The sequence below is a fragment of the Schistocerca nitens genome, chromosome 7 (genome assembly GCF_023898315.1).
Source record: "Schistocerca nitens isolate TAMUIC-IGC-003100 chromosome 7, iqSchNite1.1, whole genome shotgun sequence".
In the NCBI taxonomy this organism is placed as follows: Eukaryota; Metazoa; Arthropoda; class Insecta; order Orthoptera; family Acrididae; genus Schistocerca; species Schistocerca nitens.
This window is the reverse complement of record NC_064620.1, coordinates 253,847,962-253,868,078: the sequence shown is the minus strand read 5'-3', so window position 1 is coordinate 253,868,078 and position 20,117 is coordinate 253,847,962. Positions and strand designations below refer to the sequence as shown.

The window sequence follows — 20,117 nt, the reverse complement described above, 5'->3', positions numbered from 1 at the left end:
TCTAGAAGTAAGGCCGTCGCGTGGACGATAAGCTACGTGACGCTCATATCATCGCCTGAGAGCGGATCGGCAGTCACCGTTGTTGGTAGTGGCTCCAGAGTCGCATACGGTTGTGACCATGGTACGTCAATCCCGCTATTATCTGTGGCATCTCGAAGGGACACTGGTATGTAGTCCGACTGAAACTGCCGGTAGGAGGAGAAGAGAGCGCCGATGCGTAGGTGTTCGGTAAAACCGCCGTTGGAGTGTGAAGCGCTATGGTAGCAGCCGGAAATCGGGTGATGCGCCGCTGATGACAGATCTGATGTGGCCTTATTTTACGCACCCAGAATAGGTTTTGGATTTGCCGTCGTATATAACGACTAAGTGGTATCCGCTGATTCGTAAATAAGACGGCACGAAGCTACGGAAATGGATGGTGATCTAGAAAGGGTACTTTTGAATTACGCCCAGCAATCTGGTCATGCATATTGCCACAGGGGCGGAAAGTCGCAATGTCTTCCTCTGGCTGCTCGAATGGTAGTTCGAAAACTCAAATGGTGCGCGTGCCCAAGCCTGCCTGCTCGACAGTGACTGCACCGATATTACCGTTGGCGTGGCAGAAGCGTAGTGGTTGGTGTCAGAAGCATTCGTTCATACGCGGCGTCAGTGACAACTTTGACGTATACAGTACCGCTTACGATTGACAGACTGATGCCCAAAATGTCGGAAGCTTGGATCTTAACTGAATCGCATTGGAAGGTTCCACTTCCAAAGCAAATGGTCGAGTGTAATCATTTCAGAAGGTGAATTGTAATGTGGAATTTCGAAAACGTTTGCCATGGTTCTACTACACATAAGCGACACCCAAGTGATAGTTACTGAAAATAAACAATAGCGAGCGCGCGCGCTACAGAGGCGGAAACACATAGCACGTTCACACTGCACGTCTATGAAAGCCAGACTGGGGTCACGTAGGCGGGCTGACGGAGGTAGGTATCTCTCGTCATGTGTTGCCTTGACGTGTCATCAGAGAACAGCCCAATCAACAGAAGCGAATGTACGTAAGTTGCGCTGAGTGATCGAGAAAGATGGTACATTACAGACTGGCAGAGCATACGTATTCCGAGTGCACCGATATGTTCCTCATCTATAGCGAAACAAGAACAAATGCTAGACCAGTATAAAGCCTATATTACGGACTATTTCCTTGTTGTGCCAGTCCACCAAATTCCATTTTCGCGTGATTGGAAGAACGGCTTCGAGAAACGTCAACTTCAAGGCTCATAGAGCGACGGTGCTCGTGGCCGGGTCGCTGCACTATTGACGTAGAAGAGGAAGCCCTGCAACTAGTCGAGCAATAGCCGTCGATGAGTACCCGTAACATCACAGACTCCGCGGATGTATCCCAGAGGCGAGTTCTCCACAAACATGAACTTCACCGATACCATCTCCAGAGAATGCACACACTGGGTTTAGCTGTTTCAGCGTCATGTCTCGATTACTGTGTGTGATTCTCACACCATTACGTGGATGTTCCAGACTTTCCTCCGATCATTATCTTCACAGATGAAGAGCAGCTCACTGTCGTAACAGCCACATTTCAGATGAGGGAAACCCAAATGCTATACGTCCCCATGGATTTCAGTATCGTTTCGGTATTAATATATGGGCTGATATTACCCATGGTCATCTGATTGGTCCGTGTACACTACTACCCTGTCTAATGGGGCACAGCTACTTGCCCTCCATGCAATACGCACTGGTGCAGCATTTCCAGCATGTGCCACTGTGTATCCGTCAATGTTGTTCCAGCATGATGATGCACCGGCCCATTTTTCATGCGGCATCCGTCAGAACCATCACCAAGTATTCGCAGACAATATAAAATGCATGACACATAAATGACGGTTTCGATTGTAAACCATGTTCGCGGTCGTAGAACAATTAATTCAGAGACACGTGGATATGTCGCAGTGTGGGGGAGGAGTCGAGACAGCGAGGTCATCGGTCTCATCGGATTAGGGAAGGACGGGAAAGCAAGTCGGCCGTGCCCTTTCAAAGGAACCACACCGGCATTTGCCTGGAGCGATTCAGGGAAATCACGGAAAATCTAAATCAGGATGGTCGGACGCGGGATTGAACCATTATCCTCTCGAATGCGAGTCCACACTGCCTTGGGTCAGTCTGTTGTATGCAGTGGAAGAAGTAAAACGAGTAATACAGTGGCATCATGCAGGTGTACAACATTCAGTAGCTTATAACAGTGTTCAAAATTTACGTGCGCCAGATAGGGGCGTTTCTTCGTGTGTTCGTGGAACTCAAATTCTGAACTGGAAAACTTAATTCTTCCGTAGTGAGTATAATGAATATTTGGTTATTTCATGGAACACCACGATTGAAAAGAGCAATAGGTTATTTTCGAGATGTATTGCACATGTATCTAGAAGGATGTACTGTGGATAAAAATTGGAAGCAAAACAATCCTTTGTTGCCATCACAACAGTTACGAACGTGTGAAATATTAAATGTAATAAACATAACAATTCATTTATAGAACTGTAGGCAAACTGTTTTAAGGATATTTACTTTCCAACAGTCATATCTTGCCTGCAGTTTAATCAAGTTCCAGAAAACGGGCGATGCGACCAGTGTGGGGACAGCCCACCGGCGCAACCGAAGGCCATGAACTTATATACAACGTTGAATGTTTCATTATTATACCGCACTTACACTTTTCTTTCATTTTCTTCACTGTTAATACGATTCACTTCTTGTAGACTGAACAAATTTCGATTATTCAGACAGGGGTTGTTTCGGGAAATGATTTCCTGAGTTCTATTTTTGCTTCTTTATATCCTGAACTTGTTGCACAATTACAATAAAAGTTTAGGCGTTTTTTTACTGTACCGTACTTCAGATGGTAGACAACTCACCACTCATGAAGTTGTAGATGACAGGGTTGACTGCAGAATTGGCGTAGCACAGCCAGTGCGACAGCATCGAGATGGCGCTCGTGGTGTCGTTCTGTGGGATGTCGACGGTATACCTGTGGAAGAGGTAAGAAGAATGCTTACACGGTAAGCTTTGGTTCCACTTGTACCAAAGCTGCTGTGTCCTAATAACTGATGATGTGCCAAAAGCAACAAGGGGAACAATTACACTATTCTGATTTGAAATTCAATTTACATCTGTTTATTTACATCGCTTCTACAGTGTTATGTCGTTTACTGTGATGGTTCCCAAGGACTTATTGGACCATAGTAAACTCATGCAATGTCACGCGCTACTGGAACAGAAATAGTAATATGCACAACCATACACAGCTGTGGACTGAAGTCCACAATTCCGTTTCTTTCACCTGTGGCATGCATTCACGCTCTATAGCTGCCAACAGAATACTGGTTGGTTACAATTAAACTCCCGCTGCCTGAGCGGAAAACTATTTGCTGTACAGGTAACCAACTTTACAGGAATGATGTTCAGACGCCGGCCGAAGTGACCGTGCGGTTAAAGGCGCTGCAGTCTGGAACCGCAAGACCGCTACGGTCGCAGGTTCGAATCCTGCCTCGGGCATGGATGTTTGTGATGTCCTTAGGTTAGTTAGGTTTAACTAGTTCTAAGTTCTAGGGGACTAATGACCTCAGCAGTTGAGTCCCATAGTGCTCAGAGCCATTTGAACCATTTGATGTTCAGACTATGCGCTGCGGGATTTGCATCGTTAGTAGTGTTAGTGCCATGACTCACCACGGCCTGTACTGATGTGGTGAATGCGGTAACATAAGTAGTGGGACATCTACTTCTATATAGATGCGTGGTCGAGGGTACCCTGTACCACTACTTGTCACTTCCTTCTCTGTTCCATTCGCAAATCGAGCGAGGGAAAAACGACTGTATGTATGCCTCCATATGTGCCCTAATTTCTCGTATCTTATCTTCGTGCTCCTTACGCGCAATGTATGTTGGTGGCAGTAGAATCCTTCAGCAGTCAGCTTCAAATGGCGGTTCTCTAAATTTTCTTAGTAGTGTTTCTCGAAAATAATGTCGCCTCCTCTCCAGGGATTCCCATTTGAGTTCCCGAAGCATCTCCATAACACTCGAGTGTTGTTCGCCCTACCGGTACGCAGCTCCCACTTTCTCTGATCGTGTGTGTGTATTTGTGTGTGTGTGTGTGTGTGTGTGTGTGTGTGAGAGAGAGAGAGAGAGAGAGAGAGAGAGAGAGAGAGAGAGTGCAGTAGTCCACAACACATCCACCAGAGAGTGGCAGCAGCTGTGCAGATACTGACTGACCAGCTTAGAACCGGTCTTAACTCCTCTCCTGCCCCCCGCCCCCTCTCTGTCTCCACCTCCCACATGTAGGCATACCGATTTTCCAACCTGTTCTACCCTGTAGCTGATGGATGGTATGTAAAGAGATTCTGGTGACTCTTTTTATGAGTACCTAAGGCTTGATTACTCAAGCAGTCTCCTCCACTTGCTGCATCGCTATGCGATCGCAGCAATTGTGACATCAAAAATGATAGGACATAGTCCATTCACTTAATGTGGCCAATATTTCTGGCCATCTCTAAGAATGTGAGCCATCTGCACGATCTGGCAACACTGTAGGGTGCAGAGGCGTATGGAGGAAGTTGTGTCAGTCTTCTAAAGCTGTAAGGCTGTTCTGGAGACGTATCGGCTCGTGATCTGGAGGTAAGCTTCATGTTTTATTAACAATCATTTTCTTATTTGGAGTTCCCTTATTTAGCTCGCAGTAACGATTTGGATTTTGCATGCCTGAAACTTATGCACGTTGGTCAAGTGTGATAAAATACAGCCTCAATTGGAAAACGGTATAACATTTCCGACATATTGTCCGCTTTGGGTTTAGCAGAGGTGTGAAAGTAGCAGAGGCCGCTCTGGACCTTTGTACTGTGTGTGTGGATAGTGCTTTTGGACAAAACACATCGGGAAAGATGTTTTGCTTCGAAAAAGATTGTTCAGGCAAAAGGAATCTTGCACATTCGGGAAGCCCTGAAGCATGTGAAACAAGTGTGACCATTTACGTGTCGTCCGACATTTGCATTCAACGAACAAGGTTCTGAAGTTGGGAGAAATACTACTGTATGTACTATTTAAAAAGAAAACCAATAACCAAAAGGGTGGTTATTAATGCATTTTTGTTTGATCGTAAGCAGCTGGCTCGTTGAGAATTACAACGCAGTATCGTATTGTTATGGCACAGAATAGTAAGGGGTTGAAAATCAGAAAATACTTTTAAAACTCATTCACGTTACTACAAGGAAAGTGCGGTCACGCCAGAGGCACAGACAGAACCAGGAAATAAGCGATACGTCGTAAGTGGGTCAGGCCTTAGCACATTACAACACCGCGCCGAAGAGAGAGAGGACTAGCTCAGCAGAAAATAGAATGGGACAGAAAATCAACGGAAACGTGACATGCATAGCTCTTAGGATATGTCGAAAGAAACCGTGCCTATTTCATAAGAACCAGTATCAGAGAACCTACACCGCAGTTACAAGCCTGTTAAGCGAATATAGCAGAATAAGAACACATGTGGTCTTTACTAGCCGAGGATCGTGTCATAGCCTCACTTTAATTCCTTTAAAATACAGGAGCTCTCCAGCTCTCAGTGAGTTGATCATTGGGATCAATGGCGTTCACAATAATAGCAATCAGTTCCATGATTGCGATACTGTAGCGAATCTACTTCCTACTTACTCCAGAACAGTCTATAACCAAGCCAGGTGTACCTGACAAGATGGTCTTCGCCTGATGGACTTCATATTGTTCGCCATATACCACTGCTGATGGGGAAGGTGTCTTCCGACAACGCCACATCGCCGAGTGCTTGCAGCACCGGACTTCAGCGAGGAAACCGGCAGCTGGGCCATGTGGGGTCCACGTTCCGTGTCAAACTGGCGCTTTTGGGTGCCGAAACCTAGCTGGTCAGTAGGAGGGAGATGGACTGACCATACGACCCGACAACACCTCAACGCGGATGGGTCATGAAGGGTCACTATAGAGTTCGAGTGGGATTGAGCATACTCCTGCAGCTAGTACGAGACATTCGTGCTAGACCACAGTCGCGCCGGCAGCGTACCATTTCGCGAGGTCACTCACTCTTTGCCTGAGCCTGTGGACGAGGAACAGACTCGGCAGCCGTCAGTGATAATCCAACACGCAGCTACAGGCCGATGTGGAACATGACACCTGTAAAAATGGTTAATAAATTATTGAACTTTCATAATGTTTTATTAGAGTCAGACTGATTCCACAGGTCTCTCCAACTGCTATCTTGACTTCATGCAGAGATATCTCCGTTTGGCCCCTCTGTAATCTGTTGACAAAAGTGTGCAGTTCGACGCCGTCATCGGAGGATTTGGCATCGGAGGAGTCCGAATACAGCGCCTGGAATTCGGACGCAGTGACCTGTCCCTAAAGCGTCCATATTAAGCAGAAGGAACCGCAATGTGTTGAGCGCAAAAAACATTTTTCTTTCTTTGTGATATGGCAGAATTTTGGTGTATTGATGGACGTGTTACGTCACAAGTATTTTTTGTATAACCAGCTGAGCCTGTTGATTTATCAGACTTCAGAGGCAATTGTAAAGAAACGTATTTGGTATTTGTGACATGTGCTGTTTGTAATTTAGCTGGTTATAGTGAACCGTTCACTAAGTTTGCACTGGTAACTTGTTCTGCTTGTAAACGTTATGGTCATGCAGCACAGGACTGTACTGTCACTGGCCGATAATCAGGCAAAAGAAGTAACTGAGTCTCGTTTCGTACAGTGTATGTGTTGGCACAGATATTTTTGTATGGATATAAGATAATGGTAAATTGCACAAATTTCGCTAGGCGCAAATGGTTCAAATGGCTCTGAGCACTATGGGACTCAACTTCTGAGGTCTTTAGTCTCCTAGAACTTGTTGTTGTTGTTGTGGTCTTCAGTCCTGAGACTGGTTTGATGCAGCTCTCCATGCTACTCTATCCTGTGCAAGCTTCTTCATCTCCCAGTACCTACTGCAACCTACATCCTTCTGAATCTGCTTAGTGTATTGATCTCTTGGTCTCCCTCTACGATTTTTACCCTCCACGCTGCCCTCCAATGCTAAATTTGTGATCCCTTGATGCCTCAAAACATGTCCTACCAACCGATCCCTTCTTCTAGTCAAGTTGTGCCACAAACTTCTCTTCTCCCCAATCCTATTCAATACCTCCTCATTAGTTACGTGATCTACCCACCTTATCTTCAGCATTCTTCTGTAGCACCACATTTCGAAAGCTTCTATTCTCTTCTTATCCAAACTGGTTATCGTCCATGTTTCACTTCCATACATCGCTACACTCCATACAAATACTTTCAGAAACGACTTCCTGACACTTAAATCTATACTCGATGTTAACAAATTTCTCTTCTTCAGAAACGCTTTCCTTGCCATTGCCAGTCTACATTTTATATCCTCTCTACTTCGACCATCATCAGTTATTTTACTCCCTAAATAGCAAAACTCCTTTACTACTTTAAGTGTCTCATTTCCTAATCTAATCCCCTCAGCATCACCCGATTTAATTTGACTACATTCCATTATCCTCGTTTTGTTTTTGTTGATGTTCATCTTATATCCTCCTTTCAAGACACTGTCCATTCCGTTCAACTGCTCTTCCAAGTCCTTTGCTGTCTCTGACAGAATTACAATGTCATCGGCGAACCTCAAAGTTTTTACTTCTTCTCCATGAATTTTAATACCTACTCCGAATTTTTCTTTTGTTTCCTTTACTGCTTGCTCAATATACAGATTGAATAACATCGGGGAGAGGCTACAACCCTGTCTCACTCCTTTCCCAACCACTGCTTCCCTTTCATGCCCCTCGACTCTTATAACTGCCATCTGGTTTCTGTACAAATTGTAAATAGCCTTTCGCTCCCTGTATTTTACCCCCGCCACCTTCAGAATTTGAAAGAGAGTATTCCAGTTAACGTTGTCAAAAGCTTTCTCTAAGTCTACAAATGCTAGAAACGTAGGTTTGCCTTTTCTTAATCTTTCTTCTAAGATAAGTCGTACGGTTAGAATTGCCTCACGTGTTCCAAGAACTTAGAACTAGTTAAACCTAACTAACCTAAGGACATCACACACATCCATGCCCGAGGCAGGATTCGATCCTGCGACAGTAGCAATCGCGCGGTTTCAGACTGAAGCGCGTAGAACCGCTCGGCCACACCGGCTGGCAACTCGCTAGTAGCAATGCCCCACTTTTCAGGTACTCTTCAATAGCTAACCTCATCACACTGAGGCATAGCGCCATATAACGATCCTGCCTTGGAGGCGGTTCAGTGGTAGATGTGTCTCAGAGCTGGAGAGTGACAAATGGTGACGCGAGACTGGATGCGCACGTAGTTTATGTATCAGCCGATAGAGGACAGTATTGGATAGGGGACTGATTTAGTTACGATTATGCCCAGTAGAGTGCACTAAAGAAATAGAATGTTTTTCATAAACTGTTCTAGTATTTTCATAAAGTGTTGTTATGTCTTTTTGTGTAGGTAAAATGTTATAAATGTGTTTTAGCAGTATGAATGATGCGTGAGTGTGGTTTAAGGTTAATATGAAGATAAGTGTTTAACGAGTTATGTAGTGGGATTTAGTGTGGGGACATTTCGAAGAAGTATGGATATGGAGAAAGGGGATATTTGTAGAATAGATTTGTAAAGTAAGTTTATGGTAAAGGGAAAGTTAATTCAGGTATAAATAACAATAGTAAATAACTTTATGCATACGCAAAACTTCAGCATACTAGATAATTACGTCGGTAAAAAGTGCAGTCGTTAGGTTTGTTATTTTGCCATTGGTTGTTGATGAAAAGCGCGGACTGACGCGGGAGATGGTTGTTTCGCTATTGGCTGTTGAGTAAATTGACCAATGGTAAAGCAATATTCTTTGCGCGCCTTTCTCTGCTGGTAGAGAAGACTTAGAGAATTCTAGAGAAGAGTCGAAGCCTAGCCATGAAAGAGATCGGACGTGTGCAGTAGTAGTTCCGATGGAAATGATAAGTTGCAGGATCTAGCAGTGTTTCATACATAAAAAGTGTTGGAAAGTGACGGCATAATTATTCCGATGTGTGTAGTGTAGAAATTTCGGAATTTTTAAGTGAATTTTGTGACGAGGAAAGACATATATTCCGCGTGGCGTACTGAGCAGGTCGGTGGCTAAAAACTGTGACTGCTTTTGGTGCCGACAGACTTAATATTTGGCGAGCATTATCAATCAGAAACAATCAGTATTTCTGTAGCTATTACGTTTTCGGGAAATGCAACACCATAAACGTGCTAATGCGAGTGAAAGGGATTGTGAGTGACTGTGTTAAGACTAGCACGGGCTTGGCTGTGATACTTGTTCACCTAAGTTTCAGAATATATTAATTGTGGACAAAATTTGCAGCCTTTCATCTCATATGAAAACTTTCTCCCGAAACGTAGATTAGTGACTTTAGTTGCAGCATGGTTCACGTAGAAGTACAGTAGGTTTCACTCAGCTTCCCTACTGATGATCTGCTGAGACAATGTTCACAGGTAGGTGTAGATTCGTCGTAAAGGGACTGAAGGAACCGCGCCGCCGCAGCACCCTTGTCCGGCGAAACAGCAGAGGACGTGTGGCATTCATTAATGAGGTATTGGCTACACCCAAAATCTGTAATTGGTCACATGAAATTGCTCTGTGGATGGCCAATTCACGCCTTACGGGTGAAGCCAAGACATACGTGATGTACCATGAGGTACTGAGGAAAGAAAGTACATTTGAGATGTTAACGAAATGTTTGCGTCAGAGATACCGTAAGCAAAATAGTGCGCGATTTTTTAGGGAAAACTTGGGTGGGTTGACATAGAATCAGTAATTTTATTCTAATCATCACAAGTAGATCTTAGTAACAACTGTATGATCAGTATGGTATGGGCGCTCAGAGAATGTGGTGGTGGTACACGGTCCAACTATTTTGAATGTCATTAGTGGTTGTGCACTTATTCTAACGCTGCCTACCCAAGTAAAGATAGTGGATTGCTTCTTATGACCAACTCTGATTAAGCTCTACCTATATCATCCTGCTCAGAAAGTTATACAGTCTGGAGCCGAGCGACCACTACGGTCGCAGGTTCGAATCCTGCCTCGGGCATGGATGTGTGTTATGTCCTTAGATTAGTTAGGTTTAATTAGTTCTAGGCGACTGATGACCTCAGAAGTTAAGTCGCATGGTGCTCAGAGCCATTTGAACCATTTTTTCAGCAAGTTAGCACACGCTGTGCATTGATGTGCCTGATATGTCGCTTCATGCTCCTCTCAAGAAGAAGCAATTAATGAAAGCAAAATCTGCTAACAAGCAACTGGGATGACAGCCAATTCACAGGTTCTCTTTGTTACCTTTAGTTATCAGCTTGCTGTAATGTTGCTTCTGCTGTTCTAAGATATACTGACCGTTATTTACATGGATAAATAGGCGCTATACCCTTGGTCACACGCGCTGAACATGTTTTAGTGCCATTACAAAACAATGACGATGAAACGGGTGTCGTTACAACCCCATTACACAGACAGCAAAACAAATTTCACAAATCATTTGTGTTTTCTCAGAAAACAGTTGCATATAAAATCCCATCCGAGAAATATTTGGCCACTCAGTGAGGGTCAACGGACTTTCAATGCTGGTACTAAATTATATTAACCAGTTCACTAAGTATTTACTTGTAATTTTGATGAACCCTTCTAAAAAAATTCGTGCGCAATACATAACATGGGTTGGAAACTTTAAGTTCTGGACTGAAAGGAGGTTATTTAAATGGAAAATTACAATGTCTGTCGTAAGTTACTTTGTGGGAAACCTGCTTCTTTCTTCATTAACGTCTGCTACACTTACTAAGTTTAGGAACCAGGATGCTGTGGAATAATTACGTCCAAATCGGTGTCAGATTAAGTATTGCAACAGTGTAATGTTAAAATACAATTACTCCAGAGTACAAAAAAAAAGCAAATGAAGTTTTCAAATCTAAATCGTAAGCGAACATCTGACATAGGAAAAACGGATCACATGATACCGTAGCACGATAACTGCTGCAAAATTGAGGGTCGTTCAATAAGTAATTTTCCGCATTTTTTTTTAAATAGCCATTCATATACATAGACCAAAGTTCTTGTTGGTGCTTCACATTTGATGTTTGTTCTGTGCGCCGGTGAAGTTTCGAAGCGTTCTGGTGGATGGCAGAGTCGTAGTACAGCGTCAAAATTGCGTCTTCATACTACTCACGTTACAGGCAGCGTGCTCTTATTGAATTCTTGTGTGCAGAACAAGAAACCGTGGTGAACATCCACAAACGTTTGTGTGCAGTATATGGCGATGCTGCAGTTGATAGGAGTACAGTTGGCCGATGGGTAAAGAAAGTTACAGCCTCAGGAAATACAGAAACATAGCTCCAAGGTTAGCCACGCTCGGGACGTCCTGTCACAACCAGTGTTCCAGATATGCTGAGTCGTCCACCCTACAGTCCAGACCTGGCACCCTCCGACTTCCATCTCTTTGGGCCGCTTAAGATTCTCTACGTGGAACACACTTTGAAGGTGACGGGAGTGACAATATGCAGTGAAAACATGGCTACTCCTACAGGACAAGAGCTATTACCAGCAGGGAATACATGCTCTTCCACAACGTTATGGTACATCCATAGAACGTGATGGAGACTACGTGGAAAATTAGGTCATGGAAAAGATATGTTGATGTCTTTTGTCACCAAATTCTGCGTTGGTAACAGCTCAATAAGTAATGGGTTGCATTTTTTCCTTAGAACACATTATTGTTAAGAGACAGAATTGGGTGACAAAATATTTCAACATATCTTGTCCATGTCCTATTTTTCCACGTAGTCTCCTTGGTTTCAGTAAACTTAAGAGAGAAGAATACAAATAATGGTGACAGTTATTGATTTGTGTTGTTTAGTTTGCCGTCGGAGCATCTAGTGACGCCCTGTAGGTCGTAAACTCAATACGGAAAATCAATAAGGTTCATTCATACATACTTTGGGTACTTCGGCGCTCGGCCACCTCGTCTTTGAGGCACGATCTGTAGTCACTTTCTAGACCGCTCAAGGCTGGTATTCTTCCTGCTAGAAGTATAACTGAACCTTGTCCGCAACATTGGATATGTTCGGCAAGAATATGGTCTACGAGTTACTTTCTGGACGACACAGAATTAGCCTAGAAAATTCACTTGTATACTGGAAATAAGGTGCCTCAAACATTCAAAATAATAACTGGGCTACGGCAGGGTGATGGACTATCACCTGTTCTTTTAATTCTCGCATTAGAGAAGGTAATGCGAGAGATTAAACTTCCTGGCAGATTAAAACTGTGTGCCGGACCTAGACTCGAACTCGGGACCTTTGCATTCTGGAATTCGAGAGATGTCATCTAATGAACTCACAGGTGTCCACACCGGGGATGTGAACATCAAGTACCTCTGATACGCCGATGATATAGTGCTACTATCTGGGTCGCAAGAAGAATTAGAGGAAATGGCTTTCTAGAAACAAAAGCGAGAAAATTAGACTTCAAATCAATGGTGACAAGACGGAATACATGGTTCTACACCGTAGACATAATGAAACTCAAGAACCACTTCCACCCTTACGGAGAACTGACAGGGAGTTCAAATATCTGGGCGCAGTATTCAGAGATGAAATATCCAGTAAAATGGAAGTACAGGCAAGAGTAGAGGCAGGTAATCGCTGTTACCACTGCCTTAATACTCTCCTCAAAACCAGAAGTTTGTCAAGACATTTCAAAATAAACATCTACAAAACACTCCTACAGACAGTAGTACTATGTGGATGTGCCACATGGAGTACAACCAAGCAAGATCTGACCAGACTAATGATATTTGAAAGGAAAGTCCTTCGGAAGATTTTTGGACCAGTTTACGAAGATGAGAGTGAAAAATGGTGGATTCGTCACAATACAGATTTGTATGATATTTGCAAAGATCCGAACATCGTGGCTATAATGAAGACACTACGACTCCAGTGGGCAGGGCGTGTTGCTCGAATGCAGGACAACCGATGGTCGAAAACTGTACTCAACACCAAGCCAACCGGCAGAAGGCCCGTAGGAAGACCTATAACTCTATGGAGTGACTGCGTATCCGAAGACCTTCAGAGAGTGGGACTGCTGGAAGGATGGCAGAAAGGAGCTGAAGATAGGCTGAAGTGGAGGCAATCTCTCAAAGCAGCGCGCGGTCCATTGGGCCTGATCGCGTGAAGTAAACTAGTAAGTTAAGTAAGTTACGTCACATATTACACAACAGAATTATCTAATAGCAGCCGGCCGTTGTGCCCGATTGGTTCTAGGCGCTTCAGTCCGGAACCGTGCGACTTCTACGGTCGCAGGTTCGAATCCTGCCTCGGGCATGGATGTGTGTGATGTCCTTAGGTTAGTTAGGTTTAAGTAGTTCTAAGGTCTAGGGGACTGATGACCTCAGATGTTAAGGCCCATATGCTTAGAGCCATTTGAATCATTTGAATCCCTAATAGCACTTCATACAGTAATCGAGGTTTGTCAAGTTACTCTTATTGTGTATCATCAGAAGTGCTCAATTGCTGGTGTATGATTTTATAGTGAGGGGTGCTGCCTTGGAAAGAAAAATACATTTGGTAGTATAGTGGATTAGGTGAAGCGGTGAGTTAGTGATATCTCGTTATCGGGTTCAAAAAATTTTAATTCGTTGTAAGTAAGATTTGTTAGCTGAGGAGAATAACGTCAATTGTAACAATCAAAGTACGTGTAGTGTTGTGAACATTTTTGTATATGACTTCCAATGCTCGTTGAGGATGAACACCCCTTTCGTTTGTTATTAGTTTTGTGTTTTCAGTAGAACCGTACCCTTATATGTTAAATTCAATTTCAACTAATGATTTGCACAGCTATAGGAACACAACGTGTGATACCTCTTAGGGAAACTGCAACGTAGTGTTATCAGACGTAAAGAGAGAGCAGGTCCAGACTGCGCAGACTTTATTTTTAAACCTTTTCCTACCAGGACAAAAAGCTTTTCTTATTCGGTAAATCTGTGAACGTTGATGCTCAAGATATTTGAGATTAACCTTAATTCCTTCATCTACATCAGTGCTAAAAGAAATACTCTTAACAGCATAAATAGAAGTTTGCGAAGCAATTCTGCAGAAGCGATTAGAAACAGAAGTAAAATGAGCAATGTAGCTGACAGAACGAGCCTGTTTAGGTCAGGAACACACAGAACTGGAAGCCATGGCACTATTGAACTCTGCACTTGGTGTTCATTGCTTTCACTTGAAATTACTGCTACAGTATAGTTACAGAGCCCAATAAGTTTGCTCCTATTTTCCGCCTAAAAAGAACAGTGGTACACAGTCTTCGCTACATTAGTTTACTGAAACTCGAGTTCCAAAGAGGTGTAGTTTCTTATTGGCGACCATGTGTGAGGCCTCTGAGTCGGATGTGAGTTTTGCGACTTTGAAATATTTTTCTTCATCGTTGAAATGGATAGTACAGTTAGCGTAATTCCACAAAAATGTGAACTTGGTTCACATAGAATGAGTTTATTGCAACGGAAAGCAGTTGATATTGCTCAATATTTTCTTCCTTGTACTGCTTGAAACAGGTGCCGTCGATTAATTCAGCTGGAGAGAACGATCGTGACATTTAACAAGAGACATTAACATCTTCTGGCTTTGAAATTGGCGTTTACTGCCATTTTTAGCATTTTACAAGCTTAGATGCTAAGCCCAAGCGAATGAAGTAATGCAACGCAATTTCTGCGCTTTATTAATCCTGAAATATACAACATCCGTCAATAATGAACACGTCCCAACGGACGCCTTTTACCCTAAAAGGCGCTGTTTCGTCATTTTTTATCGTTAAAATAAATGCAACTCGTGAATTGGCCGAGTCATTTATCTACAGAATGTTTTCGTAGGATGATGTTCTTTTTTTTTATTCTCGTAAAAACCTAAGTAAACAACAATGTCTCGATTCGCTTCATACAAATTTTGGTAAACAAATCTTTCTGAAACGACTGTTTACAACTGGTTTGCAGAATTTCGTAGCGTTCATGCTTCCGTCAGCGATGAATTTCCTGAAATTCCCGGAATGAAATTCTCACTCTGCAGCGGGGTGTGGGCTCATATGAAACTGTGTGCCGGACCGAGACTCGAACTCGGAAGTTTGGAAGGTAGGAGACGAGGTGCTGGCGGAAGTAATGCTATGAGGAGGGTGTGTGAGTCGTGCTTGGGTAGCTCAGGCGATAGAGTACTTGCCCGTGAAAGGCAAAGAGGCATAGTTCGAGTCTCGGTCTGGCCCACATTTTTATCTGCCAGAAAGTTTCAATTTCCTGAAAGTCTAACATAATCGACTTATGTTCCTAAAACCATAGATGACTGAAGAGGATCGGTAAGTTATTCACCTCGAAATAGAGGCAACATTATGTAATCGAAGACCGCAGTGCATTCCCTATTGCCTGAAAACTTGTGATTCCTGACAATTTAAGCAATCCCCAAGAAAGAACTCCGGTGAGTTCTCGGTTAAATGTTTGAGAGGAGCGAAAATGAGATACGCTAGAAATTTCGCGGTGGATTTTTATCTGAATTTTCATAGCTAGAAACCAATCGCGCTAATTAAGGAAAGCTTAATTACGGATTTGAGAGAAAATTAATATATGCCAAGAACAAATGCTTCTTGCTATGTAAATTAAATTTTAAAATTTCATCACCAAGACCAGCTTTTCGTGCATAAAAAATTACAGTGGGGTGATATTTAATTGTCAGATATGACTTTCTTCGAATATAGAACTAAATTCAGCACATTTGCAGAACACAAGACACCGTGACAGCAAATGAGGCGTCAAACCGATCTTTCTTTCTGAAGAAAACTTGAGAATAGAGATAAATAAATTCCGTCAAATGTTTTGTGAAATGATTTGTCTAGAGGTATGAAATTAAACGGATTAACAAGCACTTGAAACGCCTTTGAATCATGAGGTGGCGATTTAGAATTTAAAGCTCAATGTTTAACTTAGAATATTACAATTTTTAAAATGTCTAGAGGATATTTGTGGATTTTGTATACAGTGGAGTCAGGTGTTGTGTGGTCTTGACATTTTCTCATCATCTACAACCAAAGTTGCAAAGTGTTCCAATAATTTTGCAGTCTAAAAAATTTTGGAATAAAGAATTCTTCAGATATCAGGAAACAGAACATACTTTCTCAGGCAGCGCGCCATTTTATTCACAGGATTTCGAGCACCATTCAAAGTCACATTGCTGTTTCTCTAATCTGTTTGATTTCTTGCTTCCAGTCTTATCATGCCATGGAATACTTGACTATATTTTTTGTGTCTTTGTAAGAAAATGCTCAAAATTTGACGTGTGTACTGAAACCTGTATACAGCATAGCAACAAGAGATGAAATTTGGATGTATTTGTAAGAGCAGGAAACTAAACAGTAGTCAAATGTCTAGTTGTAGGATAGAGAAGACGAAAGATCGACTTTCATCTGTTGGCAAAATTGTAGGGAGGTAAGGTTCATCTGTAAGAGATATCGCTTATAGAGCACTAGGACGACCCAGTTTTGAATATTACTGTTAGAGATCCCCACTAGATAGGATAAAAGAAAGAAGAAGAAGACGTTGAAGCAGTTCAGAGTTGGCCTGCTACATTTCTTACAGGCACCTTCGATCAACATGCGAGTCTTACAAAGAACTCAAATGGGAATGCCTGGAGAGTAAACGACGTCCTTTTCGAGAAACACTAATGACGAACTTCAGAACACCGGCATTTGAAGTTTACTGCGAACGATTCTATTTACGACAACATACATTTGACGTGAGGACCACAAAAGCACGATAAGAGAAATTAGAGCACGTGAGGAGCTATGTAGACAGTCGACTTTCCTAGCTCTATTTGCGAGTGGAAAAAGAAATTGGCAGTTCAAAAATGGCTCTAAGCACTACGGGACTTAATTTCTGAGGTCATCAGTCCCCTATAACTTAGAACTACTTAAACCTAACTAACCTAAGAACATCACACACATCCATGCCAGAGGCAGGATTTGAACCGGCGACCGTACCGGTCGCGCGGTTCCTGTCTGTAGCGCCTAGAACCGCTCGGCCACTCCGGCCGGCGAAATAGACAGTAGTGGTACAACTTAACCTCCGTCATGTACCACACGGTGGCTTACAGAATGTGTATGTAGATGCAGATGTAGATAAACCGAAACAATGAAAATAGTTCGTCGGCTAATCACTTCAAGAAAATGATTGTTTATTTAGTTACCCTGGACATGATGCGATTGTTGCTGAAGAGAATCTAAGAACAATTGATAGAGAGTGGTATTCAACAGTTTCTTGGCCACAAGTCAATGACAGAATCAAGTACCCTACTGAAAACATCGCATCATACATCATCATGACAAAAGCGGCTGTTACGCAGCACGTCAAACAATTAATTATTTCAAGACTTTGACATCAGACGTATCAAGTGTATACAACTATTTAGTGACACATGGAAATCCATGCCCAACCGGAATTCGAACCCGTTTTTTTCGATTATCTCGGGCGGTTGTCTTAACCATATCGGATATCCATGTAAGCTCCCAGAAACGACCCCAACCCCCATATCCCACAATGACTACATCTCTCAATTCCCACATTACTTTCCCGCAGTAGGGAGAATGAGAAAATGGCTCTGAGCACTATGAGACTTAACAACGGAGGTCATCAGTCCCCTAGAACTTAGAACTACTTAAACCTAACTAACCTAAGGACATCACACACATCCATGCCCGAGGCAGGATTCGCACCTGCGATCGTAGCGGTCGTGCGGTTCAAGACTGTAGCGCCTAGAACATCTCGGCCACTCCGGCCGGCAGGGAGAATGAGACACCGAGGTCTTCGTTTTGCCGTCTAGGCTTGTAATATTTATTTTTATTTTGCAAGGTCTGTTCCTTCAGCCACGCATGCGTGTCTGAAGTAACATAAAATGTGAAATAAAACTTTATTATTTGTTGCAGAAAACACCGAATTAACGTCTCAGTGTCCAAACTCGCCGATTTATAGCCTAACGGCTTCCTGTTGTCCCCTCTACGTCAAACAAACAATGCATAGTCATCGACTTTTATCATCTCGAGAATCAGGTACCAACATCACAGCGCTAAAATTTTTCTGGAACTGAAGGGAACACATGTGAGAAGGTATAAATTTCCGAGACTAATGGATCTTTTTTTTTTTTTTTTTCCTTCCTGCAAATACTTAGAAGGCACCAACTGAATACGTTGAGAACATTCTGCAATAGTCTGACGAATGTATGAGAGGAGCCACATTCTGTTGTGGTGCACGCCTCGCACCCACCTCAGTATGTTGAGCAGGTGGACGGGCAGGTAGCAGATGGCGAACATGGCGACGACGGCGACCAGCATCTTGGCGGCCTTGCGCCGCGACCGCAGCTGCGCCTCCGTGGTCGAGTTGCCGGCCATCGGCACCCGGCGGCTGCCGACGCTACCAGACGGCGCTGTCGGAACAACAGAGTAAGTGGTAAGCTCGCGTGAACTGCAATCAATATGCAGCATTACGCTGTCGTGCATGAACTGCAATTAAACTGCTGGAGAAGAGGTACATGGCAGAATCTCTGAAACGGCAACGACACTAGTAATCGTCGTTTACAACTGAGTGCTGCGTCGAGAATTCAGTTCTGGACCTCCCTTTTTCTAGTCCAGGAAGGAGCGCAGGAGAGCTTCTAGCATGTTAGAGGAGAGGTTACTGGCGGAAATAAAGCTATGGGGGTGGGTCATGGGTCATGCTTCCTTAATTAAAACTAACAGCCACTACATTTTGTAATTTCTTTAAACAATAATTATTGCCCATTGGTTTCATTGTGAGCAACCTATTGGCGAGTCTATTCTCATTTGCAGTTTAAAAGAGTTGCAATGGTAACAAGGACGACTCCTAAGCAGACTGATATAACGACCTTGCTACGACCGTGTGGGATGTTATTCTCTAGCGCAAAACGTTACAGCTACATCTGGCTCGTTGGTCAGTGTGTTGCGACGTAAAGTCAAGCGCCGGCACGCCAGTCGGGAACGACAGAACAGAATGGCTGTGAGAAGAGGTCAGCTAATTCACCCTGACCTACCTCCCTCCAGGACGACAACACTACAGCAGCGGCCTTTATGCGTAGAGGACATAAGCGCCACGCCCGACTGGTCCGGGCCCAGTCGAGGAGAAGAATCAAGACCTGCAGCCTGGATAGAAGCATCAACTCTATTACTTCAGTTGTATTAGGAATTGTATATACTGAAGAGGCTTTTTTATTTTGCTTGTCGCCCATTGCTTGCGATACATGTATGTATTTCTCAAAGTTAAGTATTGTCATTTACTTTTCATAATAAAACTCATTAATACGATTTGTTGCAATTGTTGTCTGGCGATCCGTGGAGGCAGGTTTCCCATATTCCACGACTAGGCAGGATTCAACACAGTGCGTCCACTAGATGCAATAAACCTTGTATAGAGGACTACACCCTTTAACAACACAGGATAAGGAAATGCCAATTTAATAAGAAATAGAGAGCTTCCCAGAAATGTTGGGGTGAACTTAGAGGGGTTATAGACGGTATCTTGAGAAACAAATTTATGACAGTAACCCGTGTCCAGAAGCGTCATCTGACGACCCTACAGCCCATCGAAGTTACAGGAGCCGGCGCCCGCCACTGGGCCATCCCTTCGTCAGCAAACGTGACTTCGTACGCTGACGGACAGTAGGCGCCACGTCTCTCAACGCCGTTTGCTACTCAGTGATCGCGACTGCGTACCACGAGCGCCAGTGGAGCTAGCCGCTGCATGGCAAGCCCTTGTCTCCTGTGAATGCGATGCTCTGTTGCCTCGGTTTATGATGGTTTCCATCTGCAGTTTATGTTTTTCCTGGGGACCTCTAAAATCTCCTATGTTTTTCTCTATACATGACAAAAAAAACTTCCGTGTCTGAAACCGTCATAACAGAGCATCGCATTCATGGGATACAAGGCGTCTCTATGCAGCAGCCAGCTCCTCTTTCTCCAGTGCCGACAGTGG

At 43.4% G+C, this 20,117-nt stretch overlaps 1 protein-coding gene across 1 annotated transcript in view; it reads right to left on the bottom strand.

Annotated features, from left to right (window-relative positions):
• The window catches only part of LOC126195563 (orexin receptor type 2-like), a 103,014-nt gene that overhangs the window by 20,990 nt on the left and 61,907 nt on the right, over window positions 1-20,117 (bottom strand). Inside the window, exons 4-5 of the mRNA XM_049934186.1 lie at window positions 18,399-18,558; window positions 2,916-3,028 (exon numbers count right to left, since the gene is read on the bottom strand). Of these exons, the coding sequence (XP_049790143.1) occupies window positions 2,916-3,028; window positions 18,399-18,558 (273 nt within the window). The remainder of the gene's footprint in view (window positions 1-2,915; window positions 3,029-18,398; window positions 18,559-20,117) is intronic.